Raw genomic sequence first — 16,053 nt, 5'->3', positions numbered from 1 at the left:
ATGTCTTGCTGGCGGTTGAAGTCCTCGATGGTGTAAGTGTCCCAATAGAGAAAGGAAGAGGTTACTGTGGCTTCTAGGATTGCTGCAGGGCGCCTTTGCCGGCAAGTCTTTGTTTGGTCCCGGATGGCTAAAGAGGCGCAAGCTAGGGGCCATGCAGTAATATGGGTCCGGCAAAAAAAAGTGGCAATTCCGGCAATCTTCACGACTTGTTGGCCGTGTGATTTGTTTGTGTAACTAAACAAATAAGAACCCTGTTGTTTCTCGCTTAACCCTTTGTTTTGTTCAGACAACTCCAACATTTCTGAAGTCAATGTCTGCAACGCATTGCTCCACGCTGAGTCGGTGCGTCTTCTTTACAGTCATGAATGTCGTCACATGGACCAGCCTGCAGCCCATCTTGTTTCTCCTATTTACAAAACCGACTGACGGACAGCGCAAGTTTGGGACAAGACAACGGAGTATCGACAATGGAAGCACAAGGATATTTTATGAAAAAGGTCATCATTTTCAGCTCGCATAAACTAGAATAACAGACAATAAAATGGTATAAAAAACAACACATTTCCCGCGGATCCCGTTCCCCAACATCTCGATCTACCCCTCACGACCACATCTTCATCCACACACGCTGCAAGAATGTCTTGGACGCCATCTCGCGTCTGTAGTTTTCCATAACGCCGCCATCTTCCCACTTGGCACACTCGGCATCAATCTCGGCCTTTCCAGAAACTAGATCAGCCTCTTCCGGTCGCACGAGCTTGGTCTTCTTGTAGAACTTCCAGCCAAAGTACATGATCAGCGAGTACGGCACGCAGAAGTAGCTAGTGATGAAGCCCTGGGTATCCCACGGCTCAAACTTGTCGAAACCGACAAAGACAATAGCCAGCGTGCCGATAAAGAGTGACACCCACGTAATGTACGGTGTGTACGGGGCCACGTAGGGCAAGTCAGCATCGGCTAGACCTTGCGCCTTGCGCGCACGGCTCCATCCCACGAATACAATGACCATGCCGAGGTAAGTGGCAATGAGACCGGTGGTGGTCAGGTCGACAAACCAGTAGAATACGGTGACGGCGGAGTTGGAGCATACGAGGAAAGTGATTGTGGTAAGAACTGAAACGATGGCGACGCAGAAAATGGGCACACCGGCGCTAGTGCACTTGAGCAGGAAACGGGGAGCTTGGCCATCTAATAGAGAGGAACAAGGTTAGCATGGGCTCAAATTAGAAAAGCTGCAAAGGCCAGAAAAGTAACTTACCACGTGCTAGACCGTACAGTGTGCGGGATGCAGAGTACAGGTAGGCGTTGCCACAGGACAGTCCCGAAAGTAGAATACCCGCGTTAACAGCATGAGGCAGGCCCTTGATTCCCAAGTTGACGATTCCCACGACCCAAGGAGACGCTGCGGCACCGGGCAGACTGCCATCAACAGCTGCCATCAGCGTGGGATCGCGTGAGCTGCAGATGATACCGACAGCAAACACGCCAATGACGTAGAAGAAGAGCAGGCGGTAAAAGATCAGCTGGGCGACGCGCGGAATGGTGCGGCGAGGATTCTGAATTTCGCCCATGGCCAGTGCAATCATATCGGGACCGGCGACTGTGAAACCGGCGTACAGAACCACCTTCCACCATCCTAGGAAACGGCCCTCGGCACCATCGGCGTGGTAGCTCTGCATGACGCTAGTGTCCTTCCAGGTGCGGAAGCCATAGGCATCGTCCTTGGGGTTAGCACCGCACATGGTGATCAGAGTGACAAATAGCAAGCCAATAAGCATGATAATCTTGGTCGATGCCATGATGAATTCGGCCTCTCCGTACCACTTGACGGCGACCACGTTTAGCAGTACACAAACTACCATGGAGAGCGCGATCCATACACCTGCGTTGATTTCCGAGTTCCAGTACCCCATGACTGTAGCAACGGCGGAGTATTCTACACAAACAAGCATGACTGAAGCGTAGAAGTAGGTCCAACCAATGGCAAATCCGAGAGCAGGGTCAACAAAGCGAGCGGCGAGTTCAAAGATGGAACCCTTGACGGGGAGGTAGGCGGCCATTTCGGCGACGCAAAGATAGCTGGGCCAAACAAAGAGAACCGACCAGAAAATATAACCGAGCAATAATGATAGAGGGCCGGCCTTGATAAGCACACCGCCGATACCGACGAACAAGCCGGTGCCGATGGAGCCACCGATGGCCATGAGCTGCACGTGACGCGGTGAGAGACCACGCTTGGTCTCGATAAACTCTGATTTGGAAGCACCAGCCTGCATTGAGGAGACATCGGGCGACTTGACGCCCAGCTCGGAGAAGCTACCCATGGTGGAAATAGAGAAAGATAGAGAGAAAAAGACTGAGAATAAATAGTTGGTGAATGGGGAATGAAGGAGACAGGCTCTCCTCCTACCAAGCTCGATGGAAGCTAAGAGAATGAGGGAGGACAAAGAAAGAGAGAAAATGTCGATGTAGATTGAGTCCCTGGATGAAGAGTGAATTCATGTGTCCCGGAGAAGGGGAATTCGCCCAGCATTATATCCTGTGGTAATCGGAGACAGCGTGTTTCTATCCTCTTTCCAAACAAGACCAATGATGGCGGGATAGTTCCATTTCCCCTTCTAGCTTATTGCGGAGCGTGAAGGAACAACCTCCATCCATCCATTTTCCTCTGATTACAGCCCCATGTCTAGCACCAGAAATTGGCCAACACCGATACTTGGCTTTGTGATCAGTCCACACGTTAAGTCGCATCAAAGCCGGGAGGGAGCACGGGCGGGCTATCAGGCTGGGAGATAAAAAAGGGCGGAATTGATTGAGGGACACACAACCGCCGCGTCTCAAGAGCGCTCCGTTATCAAGGCCTCGGTCCTTGTCAATTATGGAGTCCCCTCCCCTCGTAATATGGCGGCCAGTGATATGCAGCTGCCTCTTGTTCTTTGCAAAGACACTCTGCGGAACCAGCTTCTCATGTATTCCGCTGTCCTGCGTCTATGTAATTGATATTTCCTCGTCTACGCCTACGGGCCCATCTACAGAAGCACGAGGCCTAAAATGACCGCCATATTCTGATTCTTGTTCCTGTTTCGTCCTCGCGCCGCTACTGCCAGCATTGTTTGCACTGTCATCCAGAACAGGAAGGCGCGCCACCCCTCGAGTCTTCGTTTGGGCCTAGGCAATTACCACTGCGGCCTGCCATGCCTTCCTCTCTGACAAGTACCTGCACACATACATATGTAGCTACGTATGTACCACATATTCTTCCCACTAGCCTCTCGGCGTTCCCCTGGTTAAGCATCCATCTCTCTCGCTCTGGATTGGCCAGATTCGGTATGTAAGAGATCTTGGTCAGTCCAGTCTACTATCTTTGCAGGCTATCGTCTATCACGCCGGCCCTATCTTCCAGACACACTTGGACAGTCCGCTGTTAGCCCCGAGCCAAGTCCTAGCTCTGACTTTAAGCTGTTATCTGCACACCAACTGCCCCTGTCAAGCTTCTCCGCCGCCTCAGCTTCCACATCCGGCTTTAACGCCCCGCTGTGCGTTACGTTTTTGGGGAAGGGGGAGGGTTACGTTGAGTATACACGCTTGTATTGGTACAAGTAGGGATATCTAGCGCACAGTGTGAAAAATAAAGCCGGCGCACGCACCGAGGAAATGGCCAGGGTCTGGAGACTTATTTGCCTTGTGTGCAATTACACCCAGCCTTGCTGATAAGAGCACGACGGTGTCATTATCAAGCGGGAGACCGGTGTAGGATCAACAAGACTTGTGCAAGCAACGTATGTACATATGTACATACATACATACACATGTATGCACTTGTAGATGGAAAGGCGGGCTTGTAGAGATTGCCCCAAGTGACTAACTTATCAAGGCCAGATGATTCACCACGTTGTGGATACAATGCCGCCTCTCCACGAGACCTACAAATCCAGAGTCTAGAGAACTTCCCAACCTTGGTTCCCCTTCTTTCTGCCTTCTCTGCTCAAATTCCACAACACTTCATTTCCAAAGCCATGGGCGTCAAACACTTGCTAGTACTGATGACTCTGGGCTTCGGCTCTGCCCACAAGGGCGGCCATGTCGTCGACGACACACAGGCCCATGTTACCCTCGAAGAGAAATGGGGCACCGATGTAAGTCGTCTTCGCAAATTACATACTTAGTGTGTGATCAGTTTAATTATCAACATCATGCAAACCCGACAGTGCTGACTCGGCCTTTTTTCCAGTGGGGATTTGCTGGCATACAAACATTTGCCCATCTACCACACGTAAAGTGCCTGGTCGAGGACAAGTATCCCTTCGACATTGGTGTTATTGGCGTGCCCTTTGACACTGCCGTAAGCTACCGTCCTGGTAAGACAAGACACATCGCACCTTCCTCTCTCATCTTCTCCACGTATGTACTCATATTCGTGCATCTCAGGCACCCGCTTCGGTCCCCGTGCGTTGCGTTCAGGCTCTTCGCGCCAGACCCCGTTCCGGAGCTTTAACCACCGCGCCGGGATTAACCCATACGCGTCATGGGCCCGTATTGTTGACTGTGGTGATATGAACGTGTCCCCCTTTGACAATGGTCTTGCTCTGCGCCAAATGACAGAGGGTTACGCTGAGCTCTCCAAGCGGTCACCAACTATGCCTGTTCACTCTGGTGGTAAGCCCAAGTTGGTTTCGTTAGGTGGTGATCATAGCATTGCCCTTCCTGCTTTACGTGCCCTGAAAAACGCGTATGGTCGGCCTATTAACGTGCTTCATTTCGATGCTCACCTTGACACATGGCACCCTGCCAAGTACCCCTCCGTCTGGGTCCCAATCCCTGCTCCAGGGGAGCCGTTCCCCCAGAGCTTCTTCACCCATGGTAGCTTTTTTTGGATGGCTCATAGCGAAGGCCTCATTGCCAATGGCTCTGTACATGGAGGGATTCGAACCCGCCTAGCTGGTGTTAACGACGCCGACTTCAGGGATGACACCGAGCAGGGCTGGTTCCGCATTCTAGCTGATGATATCGATGACATTGGCGTGGAGGGTGTCATCAACAGCATCATGGAGCGACTTGGCACTGAGAACCCAGTCTACCTGTCAGTTGATATTGACATCATTGAGCCTGGCCTGGCCCCTGGAACCGGCACGCCAGAACCTGGTGGCTGGACCGCACGGGAGTTTATCCGTATTCTCAGAGGCATCGAAGGACTCAACGTTATTGGTGCTGACATTGTCGAAGTTAGTCCCACCTATGATGACGCAGGCGAGACAACGGCACTCTTAGGCGCGCAGATTGCCTTTGAGATTATCACTAGCATGGTCAAGAACGGTCTCAATGCCGCAGATGCTGCGGGTGAGGCCCATGATGAGCTGTAAGGAAGGGGCGTGAAACGAAGAGAACCTCCAGAGTTAGTTACTCGAGCTATATACGCATATGACCTATGTTTCAATAACGATATCTTTTTACTAGTAGTTCATTTGTATGCGTACACGGGAAATAGTTCTGTGGAAACATGGAATCGATATTTATGAGCAACCAAGCTTGTTGCAAAAACATGGCCACAAGCATCCAATGCCGGTGTTAGGGTTGCTTATGCTTGATGAATGGCACGACACTTTGCCACAAACGGCCAGGCCGCTAGAGAGAAACATGTCCCAGCTGCTGAGAACTAACTAACTACCCATCTTCGTAGTGTCCGTAGAGGCATGTATCACTACATCGTACAGTGCTTTAGCTAGAGACAAAAACTGTTTCCTAGCGTCCCTAACTCCTATTCTTAGCCTCCTCCAGATCCCAAAGAGGAATCAATATTCTAGACTGTGATTGTCCGTTCCATCAACATCAGGTCAGATAAGTCAGTACCATGAAAGCCGGGAGGGCCTTATCATTTAAATGTCTATGTACATGCCAGTATTTATCGTTCTTGATCATCATTCTTATCCTTCTAGAAAACGCGTCGAAGAGAAAGAGTAATACGGCTCGAGTCTCCCAGTCACAACATGTGATAAATGTGCATCTGTCAGTTGATTTTGCGTTAGGATGTATTATACTGAGATCTTGATCAAGCTCACCAACACACGGATCAACGTATCAAAGCAATTGTTCCACACCTATTTTTACAACGACCCCACGCTTCTCTAAAGGAAGCTATGTTCTGGGGAAGCTTCATGCGTCGGCTGTATCCTGCTGCGCATAGGTTCGTCATTAGACTTTCGTCCTGAGAATCTATTTGTAATAGAGTTTAAAGGTTCCTCGTTTGTTACGCAGTTTCCCCAGCTTTTGGGTTGCGATGTGGTGTAAATTACTTGCTGGGCCTGTGGTTGGTTAGACGTCATAACAACCCGATTTGGGTCCATATATGAGCATGTATCCTCTGTATCCTCTATATCGTCGTCATACTTTGTTACAGATAGCCGGTTGTACGACCCGCCGGGAGCTGATTTGACAAAGGGCGGCTAATGGCCTGAAACGGCAAAAACTCCATGCATGTCTTCCTGATCCATAGGGTTTTTAACCACCGGCTACGAAGAAATACGACAGGGGTAACGGGGCAGGGATTGATACGATTGGAGCACAAGTATACACTAGTCGATCAAGTCGACTGTGCTGTCAAATTAGTGGGCCGGGCCCTTGCCGGTCCTATTCTGCCAAGACCGGGTGTAATCCCGGTATAGAAACAACGCAGAACCCATCTAGCTCTAGGTAACTAGTTACAGCTTTGGCAACTATGAACATTAGATAGTTAGTCAGTTAACTACATAGAATCGTGAATACTGATTACATGTCTATTCTCGCTAAATTTATGTACTGTAGTTAACTAATTATTTGCGTAGCCTTCTACTTTTCATGATTGTCTAACGTTGAGGCTGTTCCTCCCCAGCTACTATCAAAGCTTTCAAACTGAAAGTCGCCTTGCAGAAAGGCTGTGAGCTCGGCGTCAAATAATTCGTTTGGAAAAGCATGTACGCCCTGACTATTGTTGGCACGGGGGTCGTACGGGTAATGGGTATGAACACCTGATGCCATACTGGGATTCCGTTGACGAGATGCCGCCTGAAATTGCGGTTGGGGTTGTTGTTGGTATGTAGAGATTGCTGCAGTATCTGTGTTTCGGTAAGGAGTGCCACCCACGGTGGGCCGGTGCTGTGACTCCCGATCCGGCCTTTGTGCATCCGGTGGGGGGGCATGGCTTTGACGCGGGCCTGGAATCGCATTTTTGCTATTCAGCGGCGTTGCTATTTGCTGCAAACCTTTTTGCCACTTGGAACTCATTGGCCAAGCAGGATGGAGCTCACTTAGAACTTCAAGCGCTCTATTTGCCATTGTTTCGGCACGTGAGGCCAGCTCGGGACACAGCGCCGGCGACCGCCATAGATATGATGCTAGCGAGCCACACATATAGACACAAAAGACGAGAATCTGAGGAAAGCCCTCCTCGGGTGTGCGCATGGCAAAGAAGGCATCAATCTGCTCGTGCAATGAATGAACATTGGAGAACAGCTCAGCTGACATTTGTGCCCAAAACCCTGCCGGTGCATCCGGGTAACTCTCCCGGACCGAGACAGCTGGTATATGGTGAACCGGTTCGTCGGCATCGGGTGCCATGCTAGGTGTCGATGTAGGCAGGTTTTGATCCGGCGGAGATGACGTTAGTGCTAAGAGCATATCGTCAAGATAGATGCGTCGGCTAACAATATGGCTGAGGCGAATAACCATAGTTACAGCTAGATATGCTAGATGCAGACTCTCTGATTTCCATCCACGAAGATTCCACACCGAGAAGCAGTGGTTTGACGGCAGTGATGTTTCCCACTGATCTAGCTCTGCTATTGTCCGCGCATACTCACTTGGGGGATCCCAAGGAGGCGCTTTGTTTATGTTGTAGTCAGTGCGACACGCACGACGCGCTACCTTGCCCCAAAGACCGTGGACCTGAATAAGAGTCGCAAAGAGGCATCGCCGAGGAGAATAAATCAGACTGGGGTTGGAAATTCCGGGCGGAGTGCCGGCCATGGCTGCGCGCTCCGCGGGAACGTCGCCAAACGCAAAATCCTTTTCATCACAAGGCAAAAGCGTGGTGATGTCTTCGAGAGGAAAAGGTGCTGGTGTCTTGTAACCCGAGTGTAAGTTCTCTTGGCTTTGAATCATCCAGAATGTACGACGCGCACTCTCTGCTTGTACGACACGCTCGGCGGTAGCATTAGCTGGCAAAGCGTACGATTCCTCACAATGGAGCTTGAGCAAGGCCGCCATTCTAACGGCGATGCCCATGTCCATACTGCTGCGCTCTTTATCACCGTTTCCCCACTGAGATATGGCAAGTAAAAAAAAACCCTGGATGCGCTCAAGTGATGGTTGATACATTTCTGTAGGCACCATCTGGCGCGAAGCCTCGACAAAATAATCGGTTGCCTGACGGGCACCTCCATATCTTTCCACTAGTTTTGGGGTGAAACGTGCCGAGATGCATAGAATACAGCATAGCAGGAATGTACTGACAGTCTTGAAGGACCGCATCAATCGCTCCAGGAAAACCGATTTAGGGACGAAGCCAAGTTGGAAGTAAGAAGTCACAAATATGCGACAGCCCTCTACTACTTCATCAATTGGCGGAAGGACTGAGTGAATATTGGTTTGACTGTATTGGTCAAGAGATCGTGGTATAGAGGGAACGATGGAAGCTACAAATGAGGATGTCATTGTGTGCTCGTTGGGCGAAGTGTTTGAAAGTCTATGATTTTCTCTTGAGGCCGGCCTGGATTTCTCAGTTGTAGCGGGTTCTGGTTCCGTCGCCGAAGTATTTGCTCTGGGGGCAGACTCTATTGCACTGGCCTCTGGGACTGGCCCTGAGGAGGATGCAGCGTATACCGCCGGCGTTATTTGTCCAATAGTCACGGTTCTCTGGACCGTATTTACGGTTGTCATTCTTCGTCGGAATTGTCGATCGACATCTTTTTCTCCACGCTTCGGAAAGGCGCATTGTGCCTCAACTAGCCCACCTGCCAACTTGCAGGCTTGGCATGGTGGACCTGGATGATCGTGTACACATCTAGATCGCAAACGCCGGCAACGGCCACAGGCAACCGTACCACGGCGTCTGACGGGCTTCGGAGCTGGTGTAATGACTGTTTGAGTTTCAGTTTGAGACAGAGATTGGGAATCCGTCCTAAGCGGAACTGATGTAAGAGTAGTTGTTTTCTCTGGGGAGGCTACCCCAGACTCTGAGGGTGATGCAGAAGCGAATTTGGCTGAAACGAATGTTCCCGGCGTTGGGGACTTGGAAGCCGTAAGCCCGCCACTATTGATATTGCTCTTACTGTAGGAAGAATTTGCCATGGGCAGAAAGCAAATGTAAACGGGCAAATCAAACTGTGAAAATCAGCTTTGACAACGCCAAACAGGCAATGGAATGGCAAAAGGGCAAAAATATGCAAGATGAAGAGATGCTTTGAGAAAGGCGTTATTTTTTTGCAAGTCCAGGACTGGATTTCCGGCAACTTTCCGGCAATTAACCCTGTAATAGTCTAGGGTTATAGTGTATCCAGACCACTTGAGGCAGGACGAGTCTGACTTGCGGAAACCAGAGGTTCGTAGCCAGTTGTTATAGTTAGTTAATAAGATGAAGTTGAAAGTGGAGCTTACGGCGGGTGTTTTCCATGTTCTTTACATGGTGATAGTTGTTTCGTGGTTGCCGAAAACAGCGGGTGTAGGTGTTCCAGAAGATTTATACCTTCTACTTCCAGGGCCCAATGACGATTATAGTCTTAAGAGGTTCAATCAAGTCCTTTTTACCCTGGCCATCTTTGCAACTTCTACTTGTCTACGTATTTTCTTCTGGTTTTGATACCAGGCCACCTCGGAGCTGAGATTTAAACAAAACACTTTCGGCGTCTTCCGCAACATGTGCTAAGCTAATCTTTGGTGTTTTCCAGCATACAAAATGGCCTTAGCACAGAAAACTCGGACTCACGCGCCCCACTTTTGCTTTATGAAGAACGACGGACAAACGCGATGAAGATGGGATTCGGGCTTGTCCTCGCAAGTTTGGTGGGCTCTTCAACACAGATCTTAACTGTGCCATTCGACCCAAGATATATCTCCATCAGTTTTATTGCTGGCATTAGTTTCTTTCCTCTACTTCCACCTCGCTACTGTTCAGCATCAGAGCCCGATGCCCCATTTTCTCACACCACTCATCCGCAAATCACCTCATTATACGAAGCTCGCCCTCGCTCATTCTTCTGCAACTTTTTGTGATGTGATACCGACTTGGCTTGACTAGGCTGGCTCAAATCAACTCGCACTCAAATCGTGATACTTCCTATACTGAATCTGGGGTTGTATTAACCATCCATTGACATGGCTATCATTGCTGCTGTAGCGGGAGCAGCTTTTCGTGTTTCTCCCTTATCCCTAACCTTGGCTATTGCCGCTACTATACTCGCTCTCCGATGTTTCTTCTCACATAAAAGTCGCCGGTTCCCGCTGCCACCAGGTCCACCCAAAGAACCTATTATCGGCCATCTTCGAGTCCTCCCGACTGACAATCCGGAATATGCCTACATCGCCTGGGGTCGACAATATAAATCTGATATACTCTCGTTTCAAGTACTTGGCCAGACCATTATCGTTCTCAACTCGGTGACTGCTGCCGTGGAGCTCCTTGATAAACGCAGTGGTAATTTCTCGGATCGACCACGTTTTGTACTTTTTGAAGAGATGGGATGGGGTAGAACACTAACTTTCCTACCATGGGGTACCAAGTTCCGACAACATCGCAAAATACTGCAGCGATTGTTCCAAAAGTCTTCTCTGGTGGGACATCGCGGTCTACAGGAATCCGAAGCTACGACCTTGCTCCGCGCTCTCATCTCGAGTCCATCCACATGGGAGCTTTCCTTGCGCCGCTATGCTACAGCTATTGTTCTAAAGGCCGGTTTTGGTATACCCCTCCTATCAAAAAGCTCACCATGGATTGCCATTGCCGAGAATGCTAGTTATGCGCTTGGCCATGGAGGAGCGCCGGGCGGGACACCTGTTGACTTCTTTCCTTTCTTGCGATCCCTTCCACGCATATTGCACGACCGGAGTCTGAAGTTTGCTCATGATTGGAGCTGGGCAATCAAAAAGATCCATGATGCTCCGTTTGATGCGGTGGTTGCTTTAGCACCTAACGAACGTGAGCCCTCTCTTATCACAACACTTTTGACCGAAAGGCAAGCACAGATAGACCAGGGCAAGGTGCCTGAATTAGAAGAGGCAGATATCAAGGGCGCGGCTGCAGCCGTTTATGCAGCAGGACAAGACACAACTTGGAGCACATTAGTTGTCTTCGTTCTAGCCATGGTCATCAGGCCAGATATCCAGAGGAAGGCTCAGGCTGAGCTAGACCAAGTTATTGGTCGCAATCGGCTTCCCACCTTTGCAGATCAATCTTCGCTACCGTATCTTGAGCTCGTTTTACAAGAGACTCTGCGGTGGATACCGGTATCGCCTTTAGGCGTTCCACACCGATCTGTCAAGGACGAGATCTACAAAGGCTACTTCATACCAGCTGGGTCACATATTTTTGCCAACGCCCGCGCCATGACACACGACCCAGCAACATACTCCGACCCGGAGACATTTAACCCAGATCGCTATCTTACAGTAGCCGAAGGTGGCCTCAACGAACCGTTTCCCAGGGGGCATTTTGGGTTTGGTCGCAGAATCTGCATCGGTCAACATCTTGGGGAAAGCAGTGTATGGATTGCAATGGCCAGCATTTTGAGTACAATGTGGATCGGTCGAGATACAGACAATGATGGCGTTGATATTATTCCTTCCATTAGATTGACGAATGGACTTACAAGCCATCCAGAGCAGTTTGCTTGTAAATTTGAACCACGCTATGAAAGGACGAAAGCCGTATTAGGGGTTTCATCAGAATAGGGTTGTATGTAGTCCATCTTCACTTTGAACCCTAAAAATAATGTCATCACAGCCTTCCGTATAGCCGAAGGCTCGTACAACCACCTCGGGTACACCTAGTTGATACCAAATCTTGAACCGGAATTTTCATGCACACACTTTAAAATATGACCAGAGGAAGTAATCACAGATTGTTGAGACTCATGTAGACTGATCAATGAATTGATTAATGTACATACACGGCAATACAAACCTAGAGACTCCAGTGCTGTGTAAATCCAAATGACAAATGACGCCAAGACAAGAGAAGGTAAAATACAAAAGGGAGCCATTACCCAAGACAGTAGCAAAAGTAAACAGAGGACCAACCGAAAGAAACAATGGGAACAAGTGTAGGCCATCACTAAGACAAAGAATTTGCTCGGGGTTCGGAAAGAGAAATTTGGAGAAAGAGGAATTGGGTGGGCGGACTTGGTCCATTGTCATTGTGAGCGGCACCGTCCGTTGTCGCTCCACAGACTCCGAAGGTGACCTCCAAATTTGCCAGCCCTTGGCGCAAAACTTGGTAACTGATCCTAAAAATCAGTCACCTTGGCCATGCTGCCCTGTTCAATTAATGCCTTGTGCAGATCAAAGGTGTTGAACAAAAGGTGAGGTTCATGGCCCATACCCTTGCGCAGACACTCATACTCCGCCTTCTCAAAGTAATGCTTGAGAATAGGCTGGTATACTGGGTGAGCGCACTTGTTGATAATCACCCGGGCCCGTTCCCGAGGTGATAGGCCACGGACATCGGCAAGACCCTGTTCAGTGACAATGATATCGAGATCATGTTCTGTCTGGTCCACATGAGTACACATGGGTACAATGCATGAGATTCCGTAAGGATCTGTCTTGGAGGGCCGGGCCGAGGGCGTGTGCATAATCGAGTACCGGGCATTGCGCAGGAAGTCGGCCGATCCACCTAAGCCATTGAGCATACGGGTCCCGTTGACACAGGTGGAATTGGCATGGGCATAAATGTCCACCTCAACTGGTGTGTTCATAGCAATGATACCCAGACGCTTAATAATCTCAGGCGAGTTGGACACTTGCTGGTTGCGCAGGAGAATTTTGCTCTGGTATACATCCCAGTTGTCATAGAAGCGCTTGAATCCATCGGGAGAGAAGCGAACTGAGGTAGATGTCGCAAAGTCTAGATGGCCGCTATCAAAGAGATCTAAGAAGGTGTCTTGGATGACCTCAGTCCACACTGTTAGATTCTTGAACTTGGATTCTTGCAGGCCACCAATGATGGCGTTGGCAACATTTCCAATGCCCGACTGAAGTGGGAGCAAGCTATGGCCTAGGCGGCCCTGAGCAACTTCATGCTCAAAGAACTCAATCAGGTGGTTGGCAATGCGGTTAGAGTTCTCATCAGCAGCAGTGTTGGGACCTGTTTTGTCCAGCTGACAGGACTCGACAATAGCAACAACCTTTTCCGGGTCCACAGGGATGGAGGTTGTCCCAATGCGGTCCTGACACCGTGTAATGAGGTAGGGCTTGCTGATTTTTTCTGGCATGGTAATATCATGGAGGCCCTCAAACGAAGGGATTGCCGTATTGACCTCGATAATGACCTTGTCGGCCATGTGAACTAATTCGGGGGAGGCGCCGATTGAACCTCCAGGGACGATAGAGCCATCAGCCAGAACGGCCGATGCTTCAATCACGGCGACGTCGAGTTTTCCGCCTGCTTTATCTTTAGTGTACCAGCCATGGGTTAAATCGGAGGGAAACATGGACAGATGCTTGTCAAAGAAGTTAATCCGGCCTTCATTGATGCCCTTTGAAATTTCCTTTCCGACTTGATGCGGTGACCGACGATTGATCATATTTAGGGCAGCCCAGCGAGGCTCGGTGTCGCCACCGGCTGAAGCTCCTACAAAGAGAGAGTACTTCATTTTGCCCTGCAAGTTATTCGCCTCGACGTAGTCTGCCATAGCAGTGGGGACCTTTCTATCGGAGGACATCTATGTTAGATGAAGACTAGGACAGACTGTAAGTGGCTAATTGGGACAGGAAGACTCACTTGGGATATCCCACACCCGTAAACCCAGACCAGCCAATGTATGCGCCATTGGGAAAGTGTGATATCAAAGATTCAGCTGTGGCTAGCTTCTTGAGATATGATGGGCGTGCCACTCGCGCACGCAGAGCTGCCGAAGCGACAGGAGAAGCCATAGTGCAGCAAGAAGATGTAGGAAAGATCTAGTCGTGTTGAATGGGACGGTCAGCTGGAGATCTGGAACAAAATAGCTACCACTGCATTATGACATCAATGCCAAGACGGATTGGGCGACTTACATGGTGGGTGAAGGGTAAGAGAGAGAGAGAGAGAAAGAGAGAGAGGGAGGGACAGAGGGAGAGAGAGAAAAAGAAGAGTAGAGGGCTGCTAAAGAGCAAATGAGCAGAAGGGAGAAATAAGAGAAGGGCGAGGATGACAGCTTATATAAAACAGATAAAGGCGAAGGACAGTCAACGGACACAAGCAAGATCGCCAGAGGGGAACTGGATTTTTCTCCGGAAGCGGGCCATAACCAGCCTTTAAATCGTCAATATCTTTCAGTATGTGACTAGTTAGCTACAAGAAGCAAGTGACAGGAAGTCCAGGAGAAAATAGGCATAGCCAAGGTAACCAGCCATAATCTGAGGGGACTATTGTGGATTGTGGAGTCAGGCCCGGCCAACAAAGCCAGGGCAGCTGTTGTGCAGCGCAAGGCATACAATGTATGTATGTATGTATGTATGTACATAGATACACGTCGTCTAACTGACCAGCCTGAAGGAGAAACTACTCTTCCAGTTCAGGAAGTCAATGCCCCAGACTTTCCCTCAGTCCAGAGGAGTTAAGTAGTTGCCGGCTGGGATGTGGGGCATCATCCAAAACGGCAAGTACCACGAGCTCTTGCAGGCACCCTGGCAGGCAGGCGTGCATTAAGTAGCTAGTTACCACAACCTGACAAAGACTTGGCAAGCTGGCCGACTGATGATGGCCAAGAAAGTGACGAAAGCAAACTCGGGATTACGGCCTTTCGGCAACCAAGGCAGGAAGGTAAATGGAAGTAACTAAGTGAAAGTAACTAACTATTTGGCTACAGGTAAGCTCGTTGCTACAAGAACGTGTCTTGCGGCAAGAGCTATCTAAATAACCAACTAACTGTGTTTCTGGGGATAACAGGGGCTTGATTTCAAGCCAGAGGGTGTGGTTGGTGGTTTGAGATAGTTACTGCACATTCACCGATCAAATACTAACCACGCTTCTTCCAGTGAAATACAAATCGGACTTGTGTCCTCATGCCGAATAACGACATAGTTACTTCTTCTCCTTGGGTTTAGTACAGGTAGCATTTTGTGGCTCTTGCTTTGCTGTCTGTTTTCTCATTCTTGCATCTGAGCCTCACCCAGATTTTTCTTTTTTCTTTTTAATTGTTTTTTTACATGCCACAACATCACCTGACTCGCAATCCCGAGATCTTCCCGACTCCCTTTTTGGTTGTGCTAACTAGCACCAACTATTCATCACACTATTTTGCCAACCCCAAATGTCCCCAAATGTTGTACAAGCCGAAAAGGCTAAACTTGACAATTCCACAGGGACCCCAGACAAGAAAATGAAATGCCCCTTTAATAGCCAAGCTACACATAGCGTTCTGGAAGACCTCGGCCGGAAGAGAGGAAGGTGGCTCGTGTACTACCGCAAAATGGAGAAAGAACCCCTTCTTCCTGTTTGCCGCACTTGTACACAGGTACCATAGCCGGTAAAAAGACATGGTTTGTACAAGTACCCAACTGGTTGACTAACTACATGGGTACATGGGCACATTGGTACATACATTGCACATAGATGCCCGTCCTGCTTGAATCTTCACTCGGCTGCAATGGCGGCGGTTGAAGGGCTCGAGGACGGGACCGGGCGTTCTTCCTTGCTACTGTTGGCCTCGTGTCATGTTAGTGCCGACTTGATGTACGTATGTATGTACATACACACACGCATATGACGGAGCTTCAGCGCGGCGAAAAAACAAGAGCTGCAGATTGTTTCTGCCTCTAAATCCGATATTTCCCGGCTGTAAATATACAACCCTCAAATGTGTTAGTCAATAAAATGGGATCAAG

At 49.4% G+C, this 16,053-nt stretch overlaps 5 protein-coding genes across 5 annotated transcripts; 2 read left to right on the top strand and 3 right to left on the bottom strand.

Moving 5' to 3' along the window:
• Nucleotides 1–601: 601 nt before the first annotated feature.
• On the bottom strand, nucleotides 602–2,324 carry BROUX77_005780 (uncharacterized protein; the record flags this gene model as incomplete). Its single annotated transcript, XM_073750691.1, has 2 exons — nucleotides 602–1,188; nucleotides 1,259–2,324. The coding sequence occupies 2 exons, from the start codon at nucleotides 2,322–2,324 to the stop codon at nucleotides 602–604; spliced, it is 1,653 nt and encodes a 550-aa protein (XP_073603650.1).
• Nucleotides 2,325–4,016: 1,692 nt separating this feature from the next.
• BROUX77_005779 (uncharacterized protein) lies at nucleotides 4,017–5,360 on the top strand (the record flags this gene model as incomplete). The annotated part of the gene is made up of 3 exons (XM_073750690.1): nucleotides 4,017–4,136; nucleotides 4,232–4,358; nucleotides 4,429–5,360. The coding sequence occupies 3 exons, from the start codon at nucleotides 4,017–4,019 to the stop codon at nucleotides 5,358–5,360; spliced, it is 1,179 nt and encodes a 392-aa protein (XP_073603649.1).
• A 1,462-nt stretch (nucleotides 5,361–6,822) lies between these two features.
• Nucleotides 6,823–8,910, bottom strand: BROUX77_005778 (uncharacterized protein; the record flags this gene model as incomplete). The annotated part of the gene is made up of 1 exon (XM_073750689.1): nucleotides 6,823–8,910. The coding sequence occupies one exon, from the start codon at nucleotides 8,908–8,910 to the stop codon at nucleotides 6,823–6,825; it is 2,088 nt and encodes a 695-aa protein (XP_073603648.1).
• Nucleotides 8,911–10,344: 1,434 nt separating this feature from the next.
• Nucleotides 10,345–11,916, top strand: BROUX77_005777 (uncharacterized protein; the record flags this gene model as incomplete). Its single annotated transcript, XM_073750688.1, has 1 exon — nucleotides 10,345–11,916. One exon carries the CDS (start codon nucleotides 10,345–10,347, stop codon nucleotides 11,914–11,916), a length of 1,572 nt encoding a protein of 523 aa, XP_073603647.1.
• A 554-nt stretch (nucleotides 11,917–12,470) lies between these two features.
• On the bottom strand, nucleotides 12,471–14,118 carry BROUX77_005776 (uncharacterized protein; the record flags this gene model as incomplete). The annotated part of the gene is made up of 2 exons (XM_073750687.1): nucleotides 12,471–13,893; nucleotides 13,967–14,118. The coding sequence occupies 2 exons, from the start codon at nucleotides 14,116–14,118 to the stop codon at nucleotides 12,471–12,473; spliced, it is 1,575 nt and encodes a 524-aa protein (XP_073603646.1).
• Between the last annotated feature and the right edge of the window lie 1,935 nt (nucleotides 14,119–16,053).

Source organism: Berkeleyomyces rouxiae (genome assembly GCF_048999995.1).
Source record: "Berkeleyomyces rouxiae strain 22BRR77 chromosome Unknown BrBRR77_ptg000007l, whole genome shotgun sequence".
Lineage (NCBI taxonomy): Eukaryota > Fungi > Ascomycota > Sordariomycetes > Microascales > Ceratocystidaceae > Berkeleyomyces > Berkeleyomyces rouxiae.
The sequence above is the reverse complement of the archived record's forward strand: the minus strand, read 5'-3'. Positions and strand labels throughout refer to the sequence as shown.